Source organism: Lacerta agilis, chromosome 2, assembly GCF_009819535.1.
Source record: "Lacerta agilis isolate rLacAgi1 chromosome 2, rLacAgi1.pri, whole genome shotgun sequence".
NCBI lineage: Eukaryota > Metazoa > Chordata > Lepidosauria > Squamata > Lacertidae > Lacerta > Lacerta agilis.
The window spans coordinates 31193514-31220108 of record NC_046313.1 but is presented as its reverse complement, the minus strand read 5'-3'; the positions used below and the strand labels follow the sequence as shown (position 1 = coordinate 31220108).

The 26595-nt window shown below is 44.1% G+C and overlaps 2 protein-coding genes across 3 annotated transcripts; both read left to right on the top strand.

Moving 5' to 3' along the window:
* The first annotated feature begins 531 nt into the window (after nucleotides 1–531).
* On the top strand, nucleotides 532–8390 carry SUMO2 (small ubiquitin like modifier 2). Its single transcript, XM_033139281.1, has 4 exons — nucleotides 532–736; nucleotides 3085–3216; nucleotides 6595–6666; nucleotides 7773–8390. The coding sequence occupies exons 1-4, from the start codon at nucleotides 716–718 to the stop codon at nucleotides 7833–7835; spliced, it is 288 nt and encodes a 95-aa protein (XP_032995172.1). The 5' UTR covers nucleotides 532–715; the 3' UTR covers nucleotides 7836–8390.
* A 5458-nt stretch (nucleotides 8391–13848) lies between these two features.
* On the top strand, nucleotides 13849–26595 carry JPT1 (Jupiter microtubule associated homolog 1). 2 transcript variants are annotated; one of them, XM_033139280.1, is made up of 5 exons: nucleotides 13849–13997; nucleotides 21323–21468; nucleotides 22272–22366; nucleotides 23564–23585; nucleotides 26301–26595. In XM_033139280.1, exons 1-5 carry the CDS (start codon nucleotides 13942–13944, stop codon nucleotides 26447–26449), a joined length of 468 nt encoding a protein of 155 aa, XP_032995171.1. In that variant the 5' UTR covers nucleotides 13849–13941; the 3' UTR covers nucleotides 26450–26595. The 2 variants fall into 2 exon arrangements, with proteins under 2 accessions (XP_032995171.1, XP_032995170.1); XM_033139279.1 differs by having other exon boundaries at nucleotides 22269–22366.

Genomic DNA, 26595 nt, shown 5'->3' with positions numbered 1-26595 from the left:
CAATTTAATGTATGCATGCATTACAATTTATTTAGTGGGATACAAAGAGAAATTATCATTCCAAGAAAACTTCAGCTAACATCTGGGAAAGCAGGGACCTACTTTGGGTGATATCTGGTGCAACAGATAGAATGGTTGTCCACAGAAATCTAATAAGGATTAACGTGGCTAGCCCATTAATCAAATGAAAAGGAACAATTGAAAAGGCAGAGGGATTTGCTGTTTAGCAGGCCCATGTAAATCATAGCCATGCTAATTTGATGGAAAGTGCAAATTGGCTAGCTGGAGATCTCTGCAGTCTCACAGGCCCGGCGGCCATTTTGAAAAGACAATACCCTCTTCACGAGCAAGAGCACTGCTCGCTGCGCCCAGCGGGGCGCGCGCACGTTGGGCAGGGGCGCGGACGACGCCCCCTGGGTGCGCGCACGCACGCCATTGCCTCCTCCCTCCGCCGTTCTCTTCCGAGTTATGTAACGGCGCTGCGCGCTCTCGCTCCGCCGAGGCCCAATGGCGAGCGGACTGGAGGGGGAGGGGAGAGGCCTGCGTGCGCGCTCTCGCAGGCTCAGGCGCGGCCCCGCGGCAGTGCGTGCGCGCTCACTCGCCCCCTCCCCCAGTCTTTCTGTCTTGGCCGTCGCGGTCGCCTTTTTTCATCCTTCCGTACCCCCACTTACTCGCGTGAGGTGCTCGCAGCGGACCGGCCCCCGCTGAACTCGCCATGGCTGACGAGAAGCCCAAGGTGAGCGAAGGCGGTGGGGAGCGGAGGCAACGGAGCCGGCACGGGCGGTGGGGACGGAGGCGGCGCAGCGTCGGCTCCGCCGCGCCGGTTCTTGCGCGCCATTTTCCACCCCCTCCCCCTCTCCGCCTTAATCGGATTTCTTTCCAGGGGGAGGGGGAAGGAAGGGAAGGGGGTGCCCCCTCGAGGAGATCGCCTTTCCTTACAGCGGCGAGCCTCCCTTGCTCCTGCGGAGGGCTGCGGGGCAGCCCCTTCTCTCTCGGGTTTCTGTTGTTGTTGTGGCCCCCTCCCTTTGCAAGAAAGAGGCGCTAGTCCCTCGTGTGCCGGGCGCCGTCCGCATGTTTATTGACCGGGGAGGTGGGTGGCGATGGCGATGGGAAGGCCCCTCTTTGTGTCGCTTCCTTCCCGGCCGCCCTGCACGCTTGCTGTGCTCCCTGAGTGGCCCCTGGGCGGCAGGTAACCCCTCTTTTCTCTCCCCGCTTCCCGCGGAGGTAACTGGCCTCTGGGTGGCCTGGCTTTTCCTTTTCCTCCCTCCCTCCTTCCTTCCTTCCCTCCCTCCTTTTCCTACGTACGCCTCGTTTTAAAAGTGACTTCGGAGGCGCCAAAAGGTTGGCTGCGCGAAAACCCCTTTCCTCTCGCGGACTCCGCGGGATCCCGCCCGCCGTTCAAGGCGGTTGAGCAGAGGAACGGTGTGTGTGTGTGTGTGTGTTTTACAAAAGGGGGCGAAGGTGGTGGTGTTCTGTGTGTGTGCGTGTGTGTGTCTTTTGGATGGAGCTTGCTTTGTGTGCGGGAGTGTGCAAGGGCGAGATCGGAGGTGTGGGGCTTCGCTGCTGCGCCTTCCAGGAGCTCTTTGCAAAGCCTTGCAGCGTGAAGGCCGTTGTGGCGCCTGTGGTTTTGTATTTTTGTGCGTGTGTCTTAGGTGCATCAGAGGTAGGCCATAGGGAACGTCTGTTGTGTGGAGTCGGGCGTACTGTGAACTTAGGGATGGTCATAGTCATGGGTTCTTCAAAGGTACGAGTTGTTCCATGAGGCTCTGAGCTCGTAGCGATCAGAAATAGGGAATGTTCTTAAGGTCAAACGATGCCCTTTTAAGTGGCACACCTGCATAGCTTACAGTATAGTGTGGAGGGACCTTACCCACCCCCAGACTGGTAGGTGCTACATACTTTTAAAAAATGGTAGGCATGCTTGCAAAGTAACTTTCCGTTACTTAAGTTTCTTAAGGTAAAAGCTAAAAAGCTCCAAGGTGTCTTCATGGTGGTGGTGGTGGTGGTTGTTTTTTAACACTGTTGAGTGAGAAAAGATAAGCACATTTTAAGATACATTATTTTTCTTTTACTCTTATTTCTTTATTATATTTATATGCAGTGTTTCTGCCTAGTAATTTAAGGTGGGTTGCATGGTCCCCCCTCCCAATTTGAACCCCATAACAACCCTGTGAAGTAGGTTAAGGCTGAGAGACAGTAACTAGCTCAGTAACATCCAGTGAACTTTATGGCAGAGGAGATTTGAACCCTAAACCCAGATCCAAAACTTAGCTAAGAAAATGTCTTTTTTTGTTGTTGCTGCAGTGGTGGAGTTATTTTAAGAAAGAAAAAGAGAAGTACAGCAGTTCTGTTCTCGTTATGCTAAAGGAACAGAATAAAACAAGAATAATTGCATGCATTATGAGGCTGTGCTACAGAGTTGTGTACATAAATACACTAGAACAATAACTTAATGCTTGCCTTTAGTTTAAATAAAGCAAGAGAGGTGTTGGTAATTATCAGGTCTGTAGCCAAAGCTCCAAGAATAGCTGTAGCTTTCCTAAGAAGGATAAAATTAACTATTGTGCTCTTTACAGCTGCATGCTGCTGCCTTAACCTTTAAAACTTTCCCCATATAGTAAGTCAAGAGCACTTTGGCTCTTAAATTCATCATTATATGGTGCTGGGTCAGTTTTACTGGGTGATTTAAAATGAAATGTCTGAGTAGGTAAGCCGCATTGAGCTCACTTGTGCTTACTTCCAGGTAAGTTTGTGTAGAATTGCAAACTTAATGAGGTTTGTTAATTTTAGTATTGTCATGTATTGTTGTGAATCTTGTATAGTAGATAAATCAAGTGAAATCTATGTTTAGTTCAAAACACAAAGCATAGAAATAGTTGCAGTGATCTAATTGACCTGTCTACTATGAACCATTTGTTAGTTGGCAACAGCCCACTAAAACCACTTACTAATGAATGATATTTCTGAAACAGAGCTGTAGAGGCTAGTCTTTGAGAACTCTGGTTGTGATAAAGCATATTGAACTTGAGGATTCATTACTAGATGTAATAACTTTAAAATCATTATGCTTTTTCCCCCTTACAGGAAGGTGTGAAGACTGAAAATAATGACCACATTAATCTGAAGGTTGCAGGGCAAGATGGATCTGTGGTGCAGTTTAAGATTAAAAGGCATACACCACTTAGCAAACTAATGAAAGCCTATTGTGAACGACAGGTGAGAAGACTGTATGAATACTCAAAGAAACATTTTGAGGCACCGTCATGCCTATTAACCCTGTAATAAACATGTACAATTGTACATGCAATGAAAGTGCATCCTTTCATGATCTTCAGTACTCTCAAGGAAAAGGTTCATTCTCAGTTCAGCTTTCTCCATAGCTCCCACCTATTTAGAAGATAAGTGCTACATTCCTTTTTGAGTTTTCCAGCTTGGTGAACGAAGCAAAAACAGAAAACAAAACAGAAGAAAGCAAGTCTAGGCATTTTGGTGCATTAACTTTTATGGTATTTGCTTTTGTATTGTTTGGAATAATTTTATTATAGCAGGTTGAGGTGGTATTAAGTTAGGACACCTGTTTTTGCAGTTGAGTTTGGTTTAGTTTGGGGGAAGTTAAGCAATATTTTCATTTTATGGTCTGTTTTCCCACTCTTCTGGCTTGGAAATAAATCTGCTTCAAAAGGTGCATACTTCCATATTGCAGCTTTAGAAGGCTTAAGACTACTGCAACCTAATAAATAAAATGGGGAAAATTTCCATAGTAATAAGGCAATGTAAGAATATTAACACAAAGCATTTGAATCTTGAGATTCTGTACATGTCAGGGTGAAGTTGGTCTCTGAAGTTAGCTTGCTCTACCACTTGTTATTAACATGGTTAGGGCATAGCACTTCTGACAGTTCTCATAAATTGTGTTATGGCTTTACCATAGAGTGGATGAAGAGCCTTCTACTTCCTAAGCTAGCTCTGTCTTTTGCAGAAGTTTGTGTCTTAACTTAAGCTGAGGATGAGGGATAATTTCTGGATGAAAGAAACTGTTGGTCATTCTGGGAATACTTCAGTGGAGCATTCAACCACGTTTTAGTAGACTTTAATGTAATTGTTGAGGAGCAAGAACATGGCAGTCTTCCAACATAATGTTTACTAAAGATATTCAATATGCAAGCATCACTAAACACTGAAGGTATAATACAAAATATGCAAAGAAATGATGAGACTAAGACGTAGCATTTCATGAGGCCAAAGGAAAAAAACTTAGGAAAATGGTACGGCACGATCATTGATGCATTGGATCAAGCAGCTATACACCGTATTTTTCCATCTATAAGACGCCCCCCATGTATAAGACGCCCCCTATTTTGGGGGACTCGGATTTAAGAAAATGGGGGAAGATGGCCCAGAGTATAAGATGCCCCCTAATTTTTGACATTTTAGGGGGGGGAAACCAGACTTATACAAGGAAAAATGTGGTAATTATGCATGGTACGCTGCAGAGGTCCACAAGTTCTTGCTATGGCAAGCATAACTAGCCCCAACACCTCCGATGCACACTGTGACAATCTCTTTTCTGTCCCTATATCCAAGCTTTGTGCTTTGCTGGGCCTTCCCAATGTTATGGAAGCACTGCACAACAAGGATGAATTCCAGAGCTGAAGACTGTTCCCGACCCGTAGTGTATGTCAGACGCAAGATTCCTTGTGTTGCAGGAGTCAGAGACTATATCTGGTCAACAAGCAGGATGCTTGTTGACTCCGTGGGCTAGGTTTGACAGGGCAGACCATCTGTTGATCACCTGATGTTACAGTGTTGTCATGTGACCTGTTTTTGCCCATGCACTTTTAAGAGCAAAGGCATGATGTCTTGCTAGCCCTGACCACAAGCTGATTATTGACCTTTGCAACGTGCTGTGCATGAGTCTGGGTAAAACCCCTTTTTGCCCATCCACACCTTTACCTGCACCATGCCTGATGTCATATATGATTTCAAGTGCAAGTAAACATTGCTTGATCACAATGGCTACACAGTCCAAATGTGGAAGCCTTGTGGGCCTCACTGCTGCCATATTGAAAGGTGGGCACACCTGATTACGAGCATGTGAGAAATGTAGCTTTGGCCTTTGGTGCTGAAAGTAACAATTGGGCTACGGGTGGCGCTGTGGGTTAAACCACAGAGCCTAGGGCTTGCTGTTCAGAAGGTTAGCAGTTCGAATCCCCACGATGGGGTGAGCTCCCATTGCTTGGTCCCAGCTCTTGCCCACCTAGAAGTTCGAAAGCATGTCAAAAGTGCAAGTAGAACCGTGTGCTGCTCTGGTTCACCAGAAGCGGCTTTGTCATGCTGGCCACATGACCCGGAAGCTGTACACCGGCTCCCCTTGGCCAGTAACGCGAGATCAGCGCCGCAACCCCAGAGTCCGACACGACTGGACATAATGGTCAGAGGTCCCTTTACCTTTACCTTTTACAGTATGTTACAAGTGACAAATTTCTACTTGTGGTAGAATGTGTCAGTTCATGTAGTTTCGTGGCAGCCCTAAAAGTATGCAGCAAAGCAATGGGTTAAAGAGGGCAGAGCAGCTTGGATTTACAGTATATGGGCTTAGTCATGATAGTTTATTTTACTTCTGGACTAGCTGGAAGTAAGGACCAATGCACACATTCAAGGTAGCAATGCTCATACCTAAGGTTCTATCTCATCTTCACATTGTTTCAAAAACATACCCAAATAATAATTATGCATATTTAGTATGCACAGCCTAATAAGATCAGTTCTATAACTTTTCAAGATGTCTAGCCGATGTAACATTTTGGGAGCAAACATTGGCTTCTGTTTTGGTAATTGAAGCTTCCTAGTGGCCAAAATGATGGTATAACCAAAAGAATGAGAGAAGAACTGCACTTAAGTGGACAAAAGAGAACTTTAAACTTAATATACAGCCTTGACATCTCTTACTCTGAGATGCTTTTGTTGTGTCTTGCAGAACTCATAAGTGCAGAAACGGCGGTTTTGTTAGATGTTTGCAATGCAGTGCAACAAACCTAGAAAGATATTCCCGTTTCTCTGCTTTGGCTGTGGGTGAAGTTCAGTGTAGCATTATTACAAATATTATTACAGCAGAAGCATTGCAGCTTGCCAGATTGGACTGTCGCTTCTCCCCCCCTCCATGCTGTTTGTGGGGTTCTACCACCGCCAGCCAATTTTGAGGGGTGGGGAGGGAGAGACTTGTACAAGAGGAAGTCCTTGCACAGGGCTTCCACTAATGGGGTACATTAAGTGAATCCTGCTACCCTTCTGAAATGTCAGTCCTGAGACTTGCCACCCTAAAGTCTCACTCAAGTTTACTCCCAATTGTGATCTCAAATCAAATGCTTTTGGACTTGAAAATTTATCTAGCATCTCCTAAATGCTACCAGTAGGGGCATTGCTGAACATCTTTACTACACAAGCAACACTTAATTTACTGCTCGATAATGTGCATTTTGATATACTTTTTGTAAATGCAAAGATGGCAAAATAAGTATGATGGCTTGTGGTAGCTGTTTGGCTCAGCTGATAAGTAATTTAGACTCTTCCTTTTTTAAATTTGTATTTATGTAGGGTTTGTCAATGAGGCAAATCAGATTCCGGTTTGATGGGCAGCCAATCAACGAAACAGATACACCTGCACAGGTAAGAAAAAAGCTGCTAAAGTTTCTGCTAGAGTGAAAACAGAAAATAAGAATACAAATATCAGCTAAGAAATAGTTTAATACTAGATCTTATCCATGTTAATAGGTAGGTCATGCTGATTTGCAACTAACACTGCTGTATGTAAGAACACTTATTCAGTTAATTGCCAAATGCAACAATATTTTTTAAAGACTTTATTCTAAAAGTACAATTTGAATTTTACCCAATTCTCCCTGTGCCATCCTAATACTTTAGCCTTCATTGCGGGTGTAGGAAGTTTTAATCTGATCCCTGTACGGTAATACATTATTATTGCTATGGATTCACCATCCTGACAACTGAATACAGTGGTGCCCCGCTAGACGAAAATAATTCGTTCTACGAATTTCTTCGTCTAGCAGTTTTTTCGTCTAGCGAAGCAGCAATGCAAGCTGCGCTTTCGCTAGACGAACAAAAAAAGACGAAAAATTTTCGTCTTGCGAGGCAGCCTCATAGACTTTTTCGTCTAGCAAGGCATTCGTCTAGCGGGGCACCACTATTGTACAATTCTTCTGTCTTAATTACAGAAAATGCACTTAAGTTTACTATAATTAACTCTGGATTATTAATCTGTGTTGGCTTTGATTCAAAGGTGTCTTGCACAAGTGGAAAGAAGACACTTGCATGCAGACAAGATAGCCTTTCCTGAATTCTGTCAGTCTTTCCATCCTGCAGTAGCTCTCTCCCCCTCCCCCCGCATGCCCATACTATGCCATTTTGAAGGGGCCTTTGCTCCCCATGGAGTGGCTTTTGAGAGACACCTGGGACTCCACTGGGGAAGATAAACCAGAAAAGCCCCATTGCACAAGCTCTGTGCCATTTGTACTTCTGTTGATCCAATCCATCGAGTCTGGCAGGACCAACAGAATTCAGTTCACTCATTCTGTAATGCAACCTTGTTTTCTAGTTTAGGTATGTTAGTGGACTTAGTGTTACAACCACAGTGCAATCTTTTGGCTCTTGTATTTGCTTGTAGTTCTCTTTAGAGCATGAGAAATGCAAATAAAAATGTTTTGATTGTGTCATTTGTTGTATTTTGAATTGAATTTTAAATATTTTCAATGCAGTTGGAAATGGAGGACGAAGATACAATTGATGTGTTCCAGCAGCAGACAGGAGGAGTCTACTAAAAGAGAACCAAACTCCCTTTCCCACAGACAACACATTCACAATTAGAAAAACGAGACTTGGTTCAGCCACATCTTGACTACTGCAGTATAGCTTTCTCTCTTTGATTTCTTTTCCTATTCCTTCTATTGTACATAACGTAACTGGTGTATGTGCACAGACATGCATATTTTTTTTTAACTAAATGGCCAATGGTATGTTTTGATCAACATCATATGGAGATGGGGTGGTAAAAACAAACTGGTCTGTGAAAATGCCCCATTCCTCCATGGCATGCTCCTCTAACTTTTATCTTTATATTCCAGTAAGTTATTTTGCTCTCATTGTTGAAAAACAAAAAACCTTGCATACCTTATTTGATTGGATAATTTCAATGTTTTTCTTTTATCGTTGTACAACCAAGGACGATTTTATAACTTTTTTGTACGTAGCTGTTACATGTAGAGCAATCTGTCTTTAAGTAGGGGTAAATTACTCTAAACAAAAAATTGATCTTGGATAGTTTTCCCTTCAAGTAAAGCGTCTTGTTGTTTAAATAAACTTCTTGTTTAAAATAAGCTTATTTTTCTGTGTTGTGATAACATTTAAGCTTGGGATGAGTCAGCTGTTGTGGCAGACACTGAATCCACTAGTTATTTGCTGTTGGTTCATCAAATTGCTTGCCCAGTTATTATGCTACCCCCTACTGTCTAGAGCAGAGTAAAATTGACAGAAGCCGAGAGACAGACTTTTATCCTTTTTTAAAAAAGAATAGCTCTTGTACTGGAAGCCTTGGGAAGAAATGCCAAGGTTTCTAAAATAGATAGCCAGATAAAAATGATTTGCTTGTGTTTCATAGTATCATAGAGTTGGAAAGGGACCACAAGGGTCATCTAGTCCAACCCCTTGCAATGCAGGAAACCTGCCCAACGTTGGGCTCAGACCCATGACTCTGAGTCTCATGCTCTACCAACTGAGCTATCCCAAGTAAGTACATAATGAAACCAGCTGGCACGCACCTTTATATTTGTGTATAATTGGGAGACTATTCTGAAATACTAAGGTCAAACTATATGTAATGTGGTTGATCTGTGGCTAGGTTCCTTCAGGGCTTTTTAGTGATTATCCATCCTCACACAGCTACTTTGAAGTGCTGGTGAAATGTTTAACCCTTTTTTCACATAAAGTTTCCCTCACATTCTTCTGATCTAAATTGCAACCCATTACCCTGCTATTAACTTTGTGGGGAGAAACGCAAGACGGAGGCTTTATGGGGAGGTAGTTTCTGGGTCTGAAAGATAGAGACAAATTTCCAGTTCTGGATGGGGTTGCACTCCTCTGGAAGCAGTTATAAAGCTTGGAGGTGTAGTTAGTAGTGGCTTTTACCTGCTTTGTCTGGAACAACTGTTTTGGCCGTATCAGGATCGGGCTGTCTCGGCTAGTGGTAACCTTGAGACTGGATTACTCCATTGGGCTATATGTGGGGCTCCACTTGGGCCTGGTCTAGAAGCTCCAGCTAGTGCAGAATGCAGTGGCTAGGCTGCTGATGGTGTCAGATGGCCAATAGCATGCAGACTAGGCCTGAATAACTTTGAGTCCAGGATATCTTAAGGACTGCCTGAACCTGTGATTGGTGATCAATCCGTGAGATCATCCAGAAGAGCGCTGTTAGTTGTCCCACATGTTGTTGTTGTTGTTCAGTCATTCAGTCGTGTCCGACTCTTCGTGACCCCATGGACCAGAGCACGCCAGGCACGCCTATCCTTCACTGCCTCCCGCAGTTTGGCCAAAACAGTTGTCCCACATATTAGAGAGGACTAACTGGTCTCTGCCAGAAGATGCTGTGGAATAAATACTTCAGCAGAGATTTAGCAGGCATCCTTATTATTTCATAAAGATCTTTTTATGCCATTAGGACCTGCGCAGCTGTTAAAACTTTCTTGATTAGCTAGTCATTTTCATGATCATTTTTATATTGTTTTTATGGTGTTTTATGTTTTGTTGTATATATTACTGTACTCTGCCTTGAAATATGAGTTGGTGGCATATAAATAAATGAATAGCTTGAGAGGGCTGATTTAGATTGGGGAAAATAGCATAAGATGAAAGGGGATGAAATCTAATTTTCCCTATCTTTGGAGTAGTTGCTTGGGATCAGTTATTAAAAATAACTAGATAGTGGATCTCCTATGTCACATTAGTTTTGCCTACTTAAGAAGTTCATAACAAAGTAATCTGTAAAATATAATATACTGTTCCTTACAATAAACTGCTGTTAAGTTATAAAAAAGGATAAAACTATTATATTAATAGAGGGCTCAGTATTTACATGTTTTTCATCTGCTAGGGAGCAAAAGATGTTTAGGATAGTATGAGATTATTTTACATATTTAGTGATTAAAACAGCGGGTGGCGCTGTGGTCTAAACCACTGAGCCTAGGGCTTGCTGATCAGAAGGTCGGCGGTTCTGTCCCAGCTCCTGCCCACCTAGCAGTTCGAAAGCACGTCAAAGTGCTAGTAGATAAATAGGTACCGCTCCAGTGGGAAGGTAAACCCCATTTCCGTGGGCTGCTCTGGTTCGCCAGAAGCGGCTTAGTCATGCTGGCCACATGACCCGGAAGCTGTACGCCAGCTCCCTCGGCCAATAAAGTGAGATGAGTGCTGCAACCCCAGAGTCATTTGCGACGACCTAACGGTCAGAGGTACCTTTACCTTTACCTCATCAAAAACAACAGTATACCTTGTAGAATGGGAAAATAGATACTGTAGTTTGTTCCAGTCTTGTAATCTTTTATGTGAATACAACACTGGGGTTCTAGCATTAGTGTGAAAGCCTAGTTACAGGTTGGTAGCCGTGTTGGTCTGCCATAGTCGAAACAAAATAAAAAATTAAAAAAATTCCTTACAGTAGCTGATGTAGTTGGTCTTTAAGATGTTACTGGAAGGATTTTTTTTATTTTTTTATTTTGTTTCGACTGTGAAAGCCTAATTAGCACTGAGAAGTTGTGAGTGCAGAAATTGCCATAATGTATATGCAGTTGCCTTCCTACTTTTGTCAGAATCCTGCTGCATCCAGGCAGTTAAGTTACTCTTGTTGCCTTGTGGAGGTTCAGGTAGGACTTCATAGGAGCCATAGAAGCTGGTGCAAAACTGTCAGCCTATGGTCATAAGTAGTGATAGGAGTTGAGGTATCTAGTTCAGAGCAGCCAGGTTTAAGATTGTAATTTTACTGTAAATATTACTGGTTCTGCTTCTGCTGTTAAAAATCCATGGCATGGGGCTTCTTGAGATAAGATGGAAGGAGAGGCAGGAGAGAGGCTTCAGCATCCATTGTCATAATTTGAGTTCTACACATGCTGATGAAATCCAAATTTTAAGAATGTCCTAAGAATACTGGGGTATATTTTTTAACGTATTTTTAAATTTAAGATTTTGTCCCCGTCCAAAATTGTGTAGATTTACCTGATAGTATGTACTTATAAGTATTTTAAAACAAGGCAATATCAAGAAATTTATTACTAAAATGAAATTGTTACTATCTTGTTGGAATGGAGTTAAGGAAGAGCATCTGTATTCCAGAAATGTTATGCTTATTTATTTTTGTACTGCCTTTTTGAAAACTACCAAGGCAGTGTATTAACAATAAAAGTATTATAAAAACATTGCAAGTACCACTAAAAGATACAGAAGTTCCAATTAGGAAGGTGTGCCCTGACATATTTTTTAAAAACAGGGTGGTAGGGGACAATTGTAGCTCTGAAATGTCATATACACTGTCCAATGCTTCTGCATATGCATTGTATTTACAGGGCTAGCTAAGAAATATTTGATAAATTGCATATCTACTGTTCTGCAAATGTGAAGAGGGGTATGTTAAAAAAATAACCCATCTGCTTCAAAGATTTAAGTACATGGTCTGATGAGTTTCAGAAAGACAGAAATATATTTGTGTCAGCAGCAATGGGACATTTACTTGAGGAAAGTGCTGGATTCACAATGACCTATTTTTCTACTTGATCATCTGGAATCAAACACCTATAATTATCATTTTCTAGATTGATTCCCATGGGCATAGCTTCCTCTCAGCCAAGTGGAGTTGCTGTCAAAGGGATGTGGCATTCCAGTGCTGCTTCATGCATGTTTACATTGCGCAGTTAACAAAAATACTATCATGGTTTATACAAATAATTAGGGGAAGTATCTTGTCTTAGTCTGTCGTACAGATAAAAAACTCCTGAGAGACCCCAGAAATTCAGTATCGTAATTTATGAAAGCAGCTGCCTACTTAATTGGTGTATTAAGGGGTGGCCTCTATACAAAATGGGTGCCTGGTGCCAAGTAGGACCAATGGCAAATTCTGGTATGAAAGGATGGGATAGTGCAGATACTTTATGTGTTGCTCTTTTCACCCTCCCAAGAGTAAGAGACTGCAGTAATTCACAGGAGTAAAGGATGCCAAAGAGGGTAATTATCTGAAGACAACTTCCATGAAATAACAAGCTTTCAGGGAGTGTGGAGAGTTAAGTGTTTTGACGGGTGTGTCTGTGTGGTTCAGTTCCATCCCCCCCTAATTTGCCTTTACTGAGACACCCATGACCTCATCTCGTTACAGTGTTTCCCCCCTCTTTAATTGAATGACTTTAAATACGGAAATAGGTTTTTTCTGATCTGTGTCTTGATATGGAGAAGTGACTGGAAATGCTTGTTTCAAAGGCGGAACTGAGGAGATAGTACTCTACAAATGTGAGAAACAAGCTAGTATTACTTGATAGCCCTGCTTAAAGTGATTTCACACTGATTACCTTTTGCTAGCATTGTGTCAGTACTGAAAGTATTACACTTGAGATCAGCACCTTGTAAGTGTTCCCATTTCCAGAAAAGTAAATTATGCACTTCCTTTGTACTGAGTAGGATTATGTCATTGTACCATAAGAAAACCTTGAGATAGGACTATAGTGCCCTTTTAGCTTTAAATTTTTTTTTACTTGGCTGTTGCTTCATGCTCTCAAACATGCGTGTACATGCATACTTCAATAGCTTTGTAGAATAAAAAGTCTGCTGGCCGCTATGATTGCATGGTAAATTGCCACCCTATTTTTCCTACACCTAGAGCAAAACTGAAGGTGCATTTGGAGAGGAGTCCTCATATAAAACATCAAAGCATTAAAAAATACTGGCATGTTTAAATACCAAGTGCTTTGCAAAGCAGCTGCTGGAACTTACATTTTAGTGAAAAGTCAAGCACTATGCTTTATCTCCCCCTGCCCCGAACCCCCCCCCCCCAATTCTTTTTCTTCATGCGGAAACCTGCCTATTTCATGCCCAGTCATGCTGCCTGCATCAAGAGAGAGGTCAGCTTTTTTCTTTCTACCTTCTTACACATCGTGGTTATACAACGCAAAGCAATAATGTGATACCATTGTGCTGCATACTTCTATATTCCAAGTATTTTTATTTTTTGCCCGCTCATGCATCACCCTGTTCAGTCGTATCCTGGAAGCAGCAAAACTACGGGGCATTGTACTGAAGTAGTGAGTTGCCGGAGTTTTGCTGTGTAGTTTGAAAGGGCAGGGCGGCACTTTCCTTTCATACATTATGGGGGCCAAACCCTGTACAGTACGTGCCGGGTTTATTTCAGGGTTCCAAACACCGCTTCACGCATCCCTGCTATGCCACTCCCTATGAAGGGATCCCCTAAACTGCTATCTCGTAAAGAAAGGCTAAGGAAGTTGTTATTGCCTCATGTGTAGCCCAGCCAATCAGCACCCAATTGATTTGAGTGGCAGCCACACCGTTAAATCGGAAACAAAGGGAGAGAGCGCTCTGGAACAACCAATAAGCGCTAAGCAAAAGTACCTCTCGTCCAGTCCAGCGGGGCGTGCTTGTGGATGGACCAGTCTCCGGCATCCGGAGGCGGGATGAACTCTGGAGTGGCACGAGGCCGGCAAGTGAGACCGGGAGAACGGTTTTAAACTGTCCAATACGATGGCACGAGCCATGACGGGTATAAAAGGAGCTGCCAGCGCCAACTGCAGTTGACGCCGGCAGTAGTACGGTATCGGGTTGCGGGAATAACACCTTCCGTTTGTCTCTTCCTCGGGCGGCTCCTCACCCGGCTTCTTCCCCGCCATGACCACCACGACCACCTACAAGGGGATGGACCCCAGCGGGCGAAGCAGTTCCAGGTCGGTTTTCCGGGGAAGAAGCCTTGGCTTCATATCTATATATACGTCGCCGCTTCCTATCCTTCGCTTCCCCTTCCTTTCCCTGGACCGTGTGGGGAGCGGGCCAGAGCCCATGTCTCTTGGGTTGGCGGCGGCGGCGGCGGTTCTTCCGTTCACACGGGATTGCTGCCGGACACGTTAAGCCCCCCACCAACGCGGGTTAGAGAACGGGGTGTTGGGGAGGGGGCTCCTCCGATGGGCCTGGGAGGGTCCTGGGAGCCAGCTCCGCTTGGCAAACGGGGATCCCGGTTCGCGGCCGCCCGGGCCTTTTGCTGGGTGGCGAAGGGGTCGTCCGCCCGGGACCTCTACACGGGTGCGGGCGCTTTCCTTCAGGCGCAGAGAGACCGGGGGTGGCCTATTGTCATGCCGTCGCTCCGGGACTTTCCTCCCGGCGGTCCACACCCACACCGCCTGGATGCGTCTCTAGGGCGGGTGGGCACAGCAGGCAGGCAGGAGCCGCCTTCCCTTTTATGTCTGTAAGTGATGCCCAGAAGACAGGCGTGGTGCCGTCCATCTCTCCGCTGCTGAAAGTGGGGAGTGGGCGGCCCGCCTTTTCTCTCCTTCGAGGCCTCGCTTGCTTTTCCGGACCTGTGTCGTACTTGCCTTCCCCATCCCTTTTGTACGCTGCGGTGGCCGGGAAGAATCCCCTGCTTCTGGGCTTCGGAACTGCAGCTTGTTGGGAAACGGAGAAATGACGCACCATATTACTTGGGAGTGCGGGGGGCTGGAGCTTTTATAAGAGGATAGTTTTTTGCGGGGTGGGAGATGTTTTTGTGCATGTTGAGAATAGGCCTCTTACACCCCCCCCCCAAAAAAAAGAGGATTAGCCACGAGGCTCTAGCTTAGTTTAGTTTAGTACTGCCTGCTTTCCGCCACGGATAAGATTCTTTGGCTTGCGAGGGTGGGAGCCGCACCCAGCCCGGAATCTGCTCGGGGGCCGCTGAGCCTTTCGTTTGCCACAGCTCTTTCCCTTCTTCTCCCCAAAGAAACAGCTGCTGGGCGGGGGCGCGCTCCGAGCCTTGGCTGTGTCAGACTCGCTCAGCAGATTGATCCGTGTGCTTCTGCTTCCCAGCCTAACAAAGGAGGCTGCTACCGCTCCCCGATCAACAGGATTAGGTGCTCCCAAAACCCTTTTGCGTCACCCCTGGCACCGTTTCTTGGCTTCCTTTTTGTCTGGCTTGTAGATCTCGGCAGCGAATATCTTAATCTGGCGTGGTTCCTGTAAGTGATTCCTCGCGCTGGGTGGGGCTTGAGCACACTTCTATTGTCTAGCATCTATGACCATCTCTACCTGTTAACTCGAGGTTTAGAAGCCATGAGCAAGTCAGCAACTTCTGTAATCCTTTGAAAGGCAGCCTCTATCTTTGGTCCAACTTCTGCCTGTAGATGAAGACTTGATCTTGAAAGGCATGAAGGTGTATGGAGCTTATTGCACACTGTTCCTTTAAATGGATTAGATCTTAAACATGTTCTGGTGCTGCAACTTCGAATATCTTTTGTATTGGTCAGTACTCTGCAGTGCTGCATGGCTTGCTTTTAGGATTACAAGGTGGGGGCATTGGAAGTGGAGGAGTAACTCTGGTTCTTCAGAACTGATTTTTGAAAAAATGCCTTTTTGGTGAACAAAGGAACTAAGTTGGGAGCTGAATTATTTCAGTTGCATTGCAAAATTGAGAGAGAGGCCAAGTAGTCATGTGGTTGGGAATCCAAAGGCACCAAGCTCTACTGTGGCACTCAGAGTACCCTTAGTTTATGTGCGGAAAGGTAGTATAAAAAGCTTGGCAGGAGAAGTAATAGTTTTCTGCCTTGTTGGCTCCCACAGGAGTCACTGGGAGAAGAATTAACTGCACCAGGTTCTGTCATGGCTTAGACCATGGGCGGGGATCTTTTTCATTCCAAATGTTGCATTTCCATCTAGGCTACCTCCCAGGACCTTATGCCATTTGCAGATGGAGCCAGCAACAGATGTGGCAGGCAAGAGGCATTATCACAGTACAAGGCCTTGTACTTTTGGAAGATGCCCACGGGCCAGATAAAAGGGCTTGGAGGGCCACTGTAGGCTCCAGATATGAGGATCCTCATCACCAGAGTAGATTCTCCATCGGTAGGAGAAAATAACAGAGGCCAACCAGAGAATATTAAGAAGCAAAGCAGCCAGTAAGCTTGATCTTTATTAAAGCTGTTGCAATAGGGTGCTCCCCTCACACACAGGAGAGAGGAGGAGGACCCAGAACAAAGGTGTGCCTGCCCTTATATAGACATTTAAGTTCCCCGCCTTGGAGTCATACATCACAGAAGAGGCGGTCTACAACAGAAATCTGAGTGCGTTGTTTATCTCCTGTCTGCCAGGTTATCTGATAATGCCTTATCTCATGGGTAGGCAAACAGATCCAGCCCTATCGTCCGGGAATCAACATGTTTTTACATGTGCAGAATGTGTCCTTTTTTAAAAAAAATGCATCTCTGGGTTATTTGTGGGGCATAGGAATTCGTTCTTTATTGTTCTTCAAAATATAGTCTGGCCCCCCACAAGGTCTGAGGGACAGTGGCCCCCTGCTGAAAAAGTTTGCTGACCCCTGCCTTATCTGATTGCCTTTCTGGTAGTCTGGCTATTTCTTTGAGATGGTAATCACTTAATTCCTGAGACAATGGGAATGTTCCCTTACTCACCCCCTCCCTCCTTGCAGAGAAACATTTGGTCAGTTTGGGAGTCAAAATGGTTTCAGGACTGTCTTCCTGTGCTGCTTCAGACATGTGGGTTATATATTTATGTATGCAGGGCCGTCTCGCCCATTTGGGCTGGTGGCGCAGCGCACCAGGGCGCCCCCGCGAGCCCACTGGCATACTGGGCGCCCCCTCCCCACGGGTGGGCGCTCACGCGCCGGCGGCACAGCCCCGTCTTCGAGCGCAGCGAGTGGGGGGGAGTAGTGCAGCCCCGCCGGCGGCCTCCCCCCCCCGCCCCCACGGGCAGCCGGACACATGGGGGTGCCGGAAGGATCGAGCCCACCGGCATACTGGCTGCCCCCCTACCCAACCCGCCCTGTCGGCCGGGCGCCCTCGCCTCCCATCCCGGGAGCACTGGAAGGGCGTGCAGAGCCCTGTGCCGCTCCAGCGCCACGCCCCTCATCCCCTGCTCACCCCCCCCCCCTCCCGAGGGGTGGCAAGCGCGAGAGGGAGGCAGCGGAGAGGCGGTATGCTGGGGGTGCCCGAGGGATCACTGCACCACGGCGGTCGATCTCCCTAAGACGGCCCTGTATGTATGTGTTTGCTTGGTACTTTTATGAACATTTATTATTTTATATATAAGGCCTTAAAATTTTTTATTACACCCCATTTTTGGGATTTGCACAGATTACACTTGAACTCTGGTAGTAGAGCAGTTTAGCCAGTGGCACCTTTTTGCAGTACTCAGCATTTACATGGGCCTGTTTTGGTTGGTAGGAAGCAATTTCTTGCTTCCTAAGACCCCCCACAGTTGACAAACAGGTACCCTAAAATGTCTGTTATAAGAGGAGGAAACAAAGGTCTATGTTGTATAACAAACATAATCAATACATTTTAAAAGCTAATTCACCAGCTTAACAAAAGGTGCCACAATATGTATTTTTATAGTAAGTTTTTAATTTGACTTCTTTAACGTCTTAAGTTCCCTTTCACTGGAAGAAATTCTGTAGTGTGTCATATTTGTATATCATTTATTTCCAGCTTATTAATTTCATTGCACACACGCGCGCACACACACACACACACACACACACTCCACACCAGGAGTGGAGAACTTGCGTCCTCCAGATGTTGCAAACTACAGCTGCCATTATTTACCTTCCTGGCTGGGGATGATGGTTTTGGAGTCCCAAGTTCAGCTCTAGCAGAACAGATTGCACACATCTGCAGTAGAAACCAACTGAAGCAGTATTATTTTTTTTAAGCACTTGTATAGACACCTGGTGAATAAGAATAGCCTCCGGGCAACAAGACTGGAAAGGTTTATTATATTTGTTTCTCCACACACACCCTTCCTTTGTGCCATAAATGACTGAGCGCATATTCACAAACACACTGGTTTCTTTCTTTGTGGGATATTAACTATTGTACAAGGCAGAAGTCACATTTGGTAAACGTAAGTTTGTTAATGCCTGAAAGTTTTTTCCTCCCCTATGTCTGGTTGGTGGTTGTTAGTACTGTTGCCCTACATTTTATCCAGGATTGTCTATAAAAATGGCCTACAGTTAATCTACTGAAAGATGTAATTGGGAATTGGGGAGGTGTTTGTGGTAGCTTTCTAGTCACCATGTTTGTTTCATTTGTATCCCACCTTTTCTCCAAGGAGCTGGGAAACCCAGCCAGATGGGCGGGGTATAAATATTAATAATAATAATAATATTTATTATTTGTACCCCGCCCATCTGGCTGGATTTCCCCAGCCACTCTGGGCGGCTTCCAACAGAAATCAAATACAAAAATATCACACATTAAAAACTTCCCTAAAAAGGGCTGCCTTCAGGTTTTTTCTGAATGTCAGGTAGTTGTTTATTTCCTTGACCTGTGATGGGAGGGCGTTCCACAGGGCGGGCACCACTACCGAGAAGGCCCTCTGCTTGGTTCCCTGTAGTTTTGCTTCTCGCAGTGGGAACCGACAGAAGGCCCTCGGCGTTGGATCTCGGTGTCCGGGCTGAATGATGGGGGTGGAGACGCTCCTTCAGGTATACAGGACCGAGGCCGTTTAGGGCTTTAAAGGTCAGCACCAACACTTTGAATTGTGCTCGGAAACGTACTGGGAGCCAATGCAGATCTCTCAGGACCGGTGTTATGTGGTCCCGGCGGCCACTCCCAGTCACCAGTCTAGCTGCCACATTCTGGATTAATTGCAGTTTCCAGGTCACCTTCAAAGGTAGCCCCACATAGAGCGCATTGCAGTAGTCCAAGTGGGAGATAACCAGAGCATGCACCACTTTGGTGAGACAGTCCGCGGGCAGGTAGGGTCTCAGCCTGCGTACGAGGTGGAGCTGGTAGACAGCTGCCCTGGATACAGAATTAACCTGCGCTTCCATGGACAGCTGTGAGTCCAAAATGACTCCCAGGCTGCGCACCTGGTCCTTCAGGGGCACAGTTATTATTATTATTATTATTATTATTATTATTATTATTTGGTGGTGTATATTGCTCCCCTCCTCAATTAATCCCCCCAACAAGCCTGTGAGGTAGGTTAGCCTGAGAGGCAATGACTGGCCCAAGGTCACCCAGTGAGCTTCATGGCTGAGTGGGGGTTTGAACTCAGGTCTCCCGTGTCCTCGTCCAGCACTCTAACCTCTATGCTATGCTGGAGGTAAGCACAAACTCAGGCATTAAGAGTTCAACACTCTAACCACTACACCACACTGGTTCTAGTCCAATTTCCAGGCTCTTGCCTCTAAGGGAAGGGTGGCATAAAGGATCTGTAAGTGCACTCTGAAGCCAGCTGATGGTAAAGGCATCAGTCCACCAAAGCAGCCCTTCCATTCCCTCTTTAGCTTTGTCTGGTTGACTACTGAGCCCTTTCCACTTTAGCATGAAACATTCCTGCATAAAAATGAGTTCCATATGTACTCTCCCTTTGTGGAGTATCTCCCATTGGGGAACATGAGCTTTAGGTAAGCTTATGACAGCTTCCTGTGTGTGAAGATATTAAATAAACATTGCAAGAAATGTGGTGATGGATACATGGATTCCCTTGCAGAAACTACTTCTTTTAAGAATAATATATGTAGGATTCCTTCCAGTGCTTGCGTTGAGTGCTCTCTTTGTACTAAGAGTCTGGTTCCACCCACCTGTCGGCTGTTAAAGGGAGATGAGTCTTACTTTTAATGTTTGCTTTATCCCTCATTTCATTTAGGAACAACTCATATGATATAATGTGTGGACGACTTCCAAATTGCCTTGGATTGGATTTATAATAATGCAACTCATGCATGGGTCAAAAACCTTACTTTGTCACAGTCACTTGTTATTTAATTCAATAAGTTGCCTTAATGAAATTAACTGGTAATTGTTGGGAGGTACAACTTTCTTGTCTAGTCTGATATGTTTGCTCTTGGCTGTGTGCTCAGAGCATTCTTGTGGACTCTCCTTCCTTGGAGACTTTTGAACAGAGGTTGGATGGCCACCTGTCATGTATGATCTAGTTGAGATTCCTGCATTGCAGGGGGTTGGACTGTACAACCCTAGAGTCCCTTCTAACTGTACAGGTCTTATGAGTCTATGATTTCGTTTTCCTGATGTAAGTAGTTAAGGGCGTGTGATTGGTGTGTACTAGGTAACTCCAACATACAAGAGACACTGACCCTGGCAATGTGGATGATGCTTTGCAGGGTGGTGTGTTGGCTTTCCAAAATCCAAGACCCTGCCAAAAAAAAAATACCCTGGTAGAATTCATGTTCTTCTTGGCAGGCATGTGAATTGTTTGCAGTATGGCCTAGCTGTTAGCTGTGTTATAAGAGTATCCAGTGACAAGATGTGCAAATCTTAACACCTAAGTACACTATATTATATCTAACATCTAGTTCAAAGGACCTACAATGATATGCTCTCTAATGCATACTCCACCCTCTAATGCACACTGCACACTGCAAGGCTAGCAGTGTTTAATGCTGCTGAAGTCAGGTATGAAGTATGCCACAGTGAGTTGCTTGTTGATCCAGACTATAGCTAAGGCATGTTATCAGGACAGCATGATGATTAGAAATTGCTGGTCTTAGTTTCCAGATTCCTGAACTTTCCTCCAGTCCGACCATGTCCTTCTTTGCTTCTTTCTCATAGATACTAAGTGCCCCACTTTTGGAAAATTTCAGCAACAGCTTTCAGTTTACTCTGAAAATAGTTAGGCTAACCTGACCTCTGCTCACACCTGGCTTTAAAAATTGTTGCTTGCGTATGAGTTGGGCAACTGGTTAAGAATTCTGAATAGTCTGAAAGTGTTTTTAGAGGGCAATAGGTATGGTGACTAAGCAGTTGCCCCAAAAATGGGTTATGAGCTCTTTATCTCTTGATGCCATGCTGTAACCACTTGCAATCTTTAAATTGCAAATACCGGTAAGTGCTTTAGTAATCTGAGTCAGATGAACATTCTTTAGTGAGCTGGCCATTTATGTTACTTTGTGTATTAATGGTAACAAGCTAGTTTGAAATGGACTAAAAGCGTACTGTGTCTTATAGGCTATGTATAGCTACTTTAAATGCTCTCCTTTTGCCCTGGTAAGCTACACTGTAGATGACAATGCTGTAAACATAGCTCTTGGGTCTCTTTCTAGAGTTCTTCGTCCACCAGGTGGTGGATCCACGTTCAACATGGGATTTGATCTGCCAAAAGAACACCAAAACACAAGAAGACACAAGATGGCATCCAATATCTTTGGGACTCCAGAAGATAATTCACCCTCCTGGGCTAGCTCAACAGGTGAAACAACTACTTCTGATTCTTTAAAGGGGTGCCCATGGTTGAATATCTGGATTCGGGTTTTGTGACTGTCCTGGCCTTGTTTTGGAGCTGTAAAATAGTCTTTGCGAAACAATTAAAAGAATAACTGGAGAGAGGATAACTTGCAGTGTAGGCTTGTCTGTACTTGAATAGTCGCTGATGGGTGGAAGCATGAACTACTTCCTTGGTTAGGAGGAGCTGCAACATGTAGAAGTAGTGTTGAGGAATTTTTTGCTTCAGTTTACCCTGTTCACGATCTCTTGGCACTGGGGCAAGTCCTAGTCTGTTTACATGCTAATTCCTATGACCCTGTTCTAAGCTGTGCTATACTAGCACACCAGTGGCTATTTCACTTACAGAACTAGCTGCATGTACTCGGCAGGCATTAGGAAAACATTAATCGTGCTGTAGTGGCAGAGAGTGAGTAAATACTAGCATGCAAGCTGTTTCTCATGTGCCTATAAGGGTGTCTCTATAAATGAAGAAAACTGCATGAAATTTTGATACAGAACAGGTCAAGAGGGTTATTGTTAGGCCAACTGGTTGAATGTGCAAAAGTACTTGTACTAAGCTTAAACTTATAGCAGATGTTCAAGATTCAGAAATATTTTGAATAGGGAGGTGTTGGGACTGTGCTAGATGAGGTATGTGTTAAGCAGGTAACAAAGAATTTTTGCGCCTGTTCATTGTCTCTGGTTGTTGCTTAGAAATATTGTACATGATTTTATTACTTTGGGTATCTGCTATATGTACATGTTACAGTGACAATTTATTCACAGCAGCCAAGCCCAGTGATGTCAGTGAAAATTCCGAAGCTCCTGGGTCCCAAAGAAGAAATTCTTCTGAAGCAATCTCTGGTGACTTTGTGGATCCAAAGGTAAGAGCTGCTCTTTTTGTAAATTGAGAATATTAAAATGGTGGCAGAGCTGCTCAACCTTCAGAGGGCTGGCTTTGCTCTTATTCTGTTACCTTCCTCCTCAAAGGAAGGTATACATGAATATATCCCTAGTTCTTGATAATTAGATTTCAAGCACAGTGCTGCTCTGAAAACACTGCCTCTGCTTGCCATTTGAAGCAGAACTCCAAAGACATTAGTAGTATAGCAGATTAACATAATACTAAAACAAACTCATAGCACTGCTGGATCAGGCCAGTGGCCCATATACACCAGCAGCATCCTGTTCTCATAGTGATCAGCCAGAAGCATAAAGTACCTGGTGTGAGTATTAGGAGAGTTTGCTTCCTATTGATGGGCACCTTGTACACTAGCTAACACGTGAACTGATAGTTGTGACTTCAGTCAACATGTATGAGTCTAGAGTTTCCTCTAATTTTAGGCAAGGTGGATCCTATGTGTGCTAGTGCTTTTTTGAAGATAAGTTAACAGCTTAACTACCCAAATTTTGGTTTATTATCAGATTGCTAGGTAATTAGTAATCATAGGTTAGCCTATACTAGGAATGTACTGCTCCTAGCATATTTTCATCCTGATTCTCAACTAGTGGTAGTTATGGGCCTGTAAGTTTCCTTTAGTGCACATGTTGCTGAAGTCAGGAAGTGACCCTCAGGAAACCACCCCCTTGGGTGTGTTTGGTGGCCTGTTATGGAAGTACCTTCACTGGTAGGTTATTCTACATGAGAAATGATTGGATGAATGAGCCAGTCATTGTTGATGCAGCGGAATTACCAGCCCTTGGTAGAGGCTGACTTGGAAGTAGACAGCAGGGGAAATTAGTAAAACATATAGCCATGCAATGGTCAGTTTCTTCTCTTGAATGGGTATTCAAGTCTCACAGACACTTGGTTTCTTCTGGACATCAGCAGTTTCTTCCAGATATGTTAGTATGCCTCAACTCAGATTGGAAATTACCTGTCTTACAAATTGGAAAATGTATGCCCACCAGGATTGAGGTTTCCCCCCCATAAAACTCAAACTTCATTAATTGTTTCAGAAATCAGGTTTCTGCTGTTGACAAATATGCTTACTTATATTGGCTCAGCTAAAATAGTGATCTTTGTTGGTTGATGTCAGCAGAGGTAGAATTAACATTGGCCTTTTTTATTATTATTGCAGGACGGGGAAGGTGAGGCTCCCGGTAAGTACTTTCTCCTCTTTGCCTCTAAATAAGGGAAAAGAAAATTCATTTCTGGCTTGGGTGGATATGTACACTGATGTATGTAGGATTCTGAAAGGATAAATGTGGATCAAGATGTCTTTTGAGGAGAGGTCTTCATTATAAAGACACCTATCTGTCAGCTCTGTGGCCTCTTGGTCTTGCATAAGATTTTACCTGGTTGCAATTCATACATAAATAAATGCAAAACATTTTAATTCTCAGGTCTACCTGGGATGCACCTGCTACCACATACAATAAGTTAATAGAATGTGCATGTATACTTCAGTAGGCATGATTCATTGGAGTTCTGTAGGGATTTGTGAATATAGTATGGCGTAAATATGTCCAGTTTGTGTATGTGTTGTGTATGGTGACAGACATGCTGAAACTAAGTTTAAGAGGAAATCGGTGCCAAATTACACAGAAAGGAGCAGAATGGAAATGGAAGGGGTGGGTTTTTTGTTTTCAAACATGAGGTACTATTAAGAGTGAAGCTAGAGAGAGGCTTCCATAGCACCTTTAAGGTTGAGTGTTCATTTTGCTCCCAAGTGTGTGTTTTCTGAAGCGAAGCTTCCAGAGCTGTCATTTGTAGAGCCATAACTCTGAGACCTACAGCATAAACTGTACTTTGAGAAGGCTGCATGTTTGTGTGTGATGTGACTAGTGGGTTTGGGTAACTTAAAAGTTGTCCAACAACTTAGGCAAGAGACTTCCAACTTGAAAACCTGCCTTAACAAATTGGGATCCTTCTCCTAATTCTGTAGAGTTCCTGTTGGTGGTGGTTAGTCGGCTAATGACACAAAAAAATGCCCCAGCTACCATGTGAAGGATCCTTGCTATACTAAAGCAATCCAGAATCACCACATTCATTTTGTTGGGGAAATGGAGTGGATAGAATGGAATTAGTCCAGTTTTCTGTCAAGCAGAACAGGTACTCATGATGCTTAATGTATTGTGCACATGAGTAGCTTCTATCAGCTGTGAAATAGCATGCCTCTTGTCTGATAGCCAGTTGTCATTACTCACTTGATATCTCTGCAGGATTCTTGTAGACTTTTGCCTTCTCTTAGCTGACTTTTTATATGCATGGGACAGCTTTCCAAGATGACTGATCTTCAGAATTTCAGCAGATAGCCTTAGCTGTCTAGTGCACACCAAACATTGTTAACCTCAATCAGTGTTCGGTGAAAATGTTTCTTATAGAGCTGGTTGGGTGGGGGGTTCAACCTGTGGTTAATCATCCAGAAATCTGCCAGTTGAAGTAGATTTCAGAATCAAGGTCATAGAGACAACCTGGCAACCTGAAAGTTGCATTCCCATTTAAAACCTACACCTTATAGTCCAAGAATGGGATTGTAACATGCTACAGGAAGGGCAGATGTAAGGCCACTGATAACTAGCAGATCTGGGCCTTGGGTAGGTAATGTCTGAGACTAATAGCCATTGTGGAAATGAACAGCAAAGGTGGCTGAATGAATTTACAGTAGAAAAATTATAGAAAGAGCTTGAAGATAGCAAGCAGCTATAGTTCGGAAACCTATTCTATATTAATTTTGAAAAATCTAATTTATCTGATTTTTCTTCCTGGAAATGTGATGGTATTAGGGCAGTGAATTATTTGTATGTTGGCAGGTGGGAGTTACTGAGTAAAGACAGAACAATAATGGTTTTAATTACATGCATATGCAGGAATTCTATCCGTGCAGCCAGTCATTAGTGTGGTGTCTAGATTGTAATAACCAGGCTGAGCAGATTGTTTGAAAGCTTTGGTTGAAACTTCTTTGGAAAAGCTGCATACCAAGGAGTTTCTAAACTATCTGGCTAGGATGTATGATGTACTTAGTTCTGTGGCCAAATGGCACATTAAATCCTGTTCAACATGCTGCCTGCATTCAATTTCACAACACAACATTAATCCTTACTCTTCTGCACATAGTGTGTTCTGCTGTTGTTGGATCTGCTTACCATAAACAGGTGCTTCAATTAAGCAAATGGTTACATGTGATATATAAGGCTCATTGTGCAATGAATATTCCCCTAAAGTGCATATGCATAACATGGATTGACTGATGCTTTTTCCCTTGCTAAATTCGCTGGTGTTGACTTCTGTTTTTCCTATTTTTAAAAATTGGTGTTTTTTTATTGTTGGAGACAAAAAGAAAATGCAAGAAAAACAATAATGCCAAAATATAACAGTGGGGGCAATAAAACAAATTCATAATGCTACTACAGGACATCGGGGCTGGCTGGTGTTGACCCCTCAATAAATCGTAATTTACTCTCGGTACTTGATAAATCTTGGAAAGGAAGTTGCTCGGGTATGACTTCAAATAAGTTGTGCTTTGCTATACATGCAGCTGAGGAATGGGGATCCTGTTTCCTGCCAGATGTTGCTAGAATCCTGCTTACTCCCATCAGCCCCAGCCAGCATGGCCAGTGATCAGGGATGATGAGAGTTGTAGTTCAGCAGTATCCAGAGGCAACCCAGGACCTTTCCCAGAGACAATCCTGTACAAGTGAAGCCCACGAAAGATGCAAGCCCAGAGCAGTGTATCTGCTAGAGCGAGCTGTGGGGCAGTAGTCTTTTCTACTTCTGTTGTTTAAGATTTGCCACAGAACCAGTGTTTGTCCAGCAATAACTTTGATACGTTGGAGATTGAAGCATTCCATTTTTTCCTATTCCTCCTTTTCTAGAAAACACAGAGGTTGAAATAGAAGCTGCCTCTGGCCCGAGTGAAGAGAAGCCCGTGCCGGCTGCACCAGTTCCTAGCCCCGTAGCTGCAGCACCTGCACCGTCTAGGAGAAATCCACCTGGCGGAAAGTCCAGCCTAGTTCTTGGTTAAACTTTTTTCTTCTTTGCTCCTCCTCCTAACTACTTGGAACTCATGTCTGTCATCTTTGTTTTCCTTCCATGCTTGTGAACTGCACAACTTGAGCCTGACTGTACTTCTTCTCAAACTGTCATTAAAGAAGCACTTTATGTACTTCA

Excerpts from the sequence above, each read along its gene's own strand:
- SUMO2 (XM_033139281.1), top strand. The coding sequence starts at position 716 with ATGGCTGACGAGAAGCCCAAG. Across the intron at positions 737-3,084 it reads TGGCTGACGAGAAGCCCAAG|GAAGGTGTGAAGACTGAAAA; the intron begins GTGAGCGAAGGC and ends TCCCCCTTACAG. Across the intron at positions 6,667-7,772 it reads AAACAGATACACCTGCACAG|TTGGAAATGGAGGACGAAGA; the intron begins GTAAGAAAAAAG and ends TTTTCAATGCAG.
- JPT1 (XM_033139279.1), top strand. The coding sequence starts at position 13,942 with ATGACCACCACGACCACCTACAAGGGGATGGACCCCAGCGGGCGAAGC. Across the intron at positions 13,998-21,322 it reads AGCGGGCGAAGCAGTTCCAG|AGTTCTTCGTCCACCAGGTG; the intron begins GTCGGTTTTCCG and ends GTCTCTTTCTAG. Across the intron at positions 23,586-26,300 it reads CGGGGAAGGTGAGGCTCCCG|AAAACACAGAGGTTGAAATA; the intron begins GTAAGTACTTTC and ends CTCCTTTTCTAG.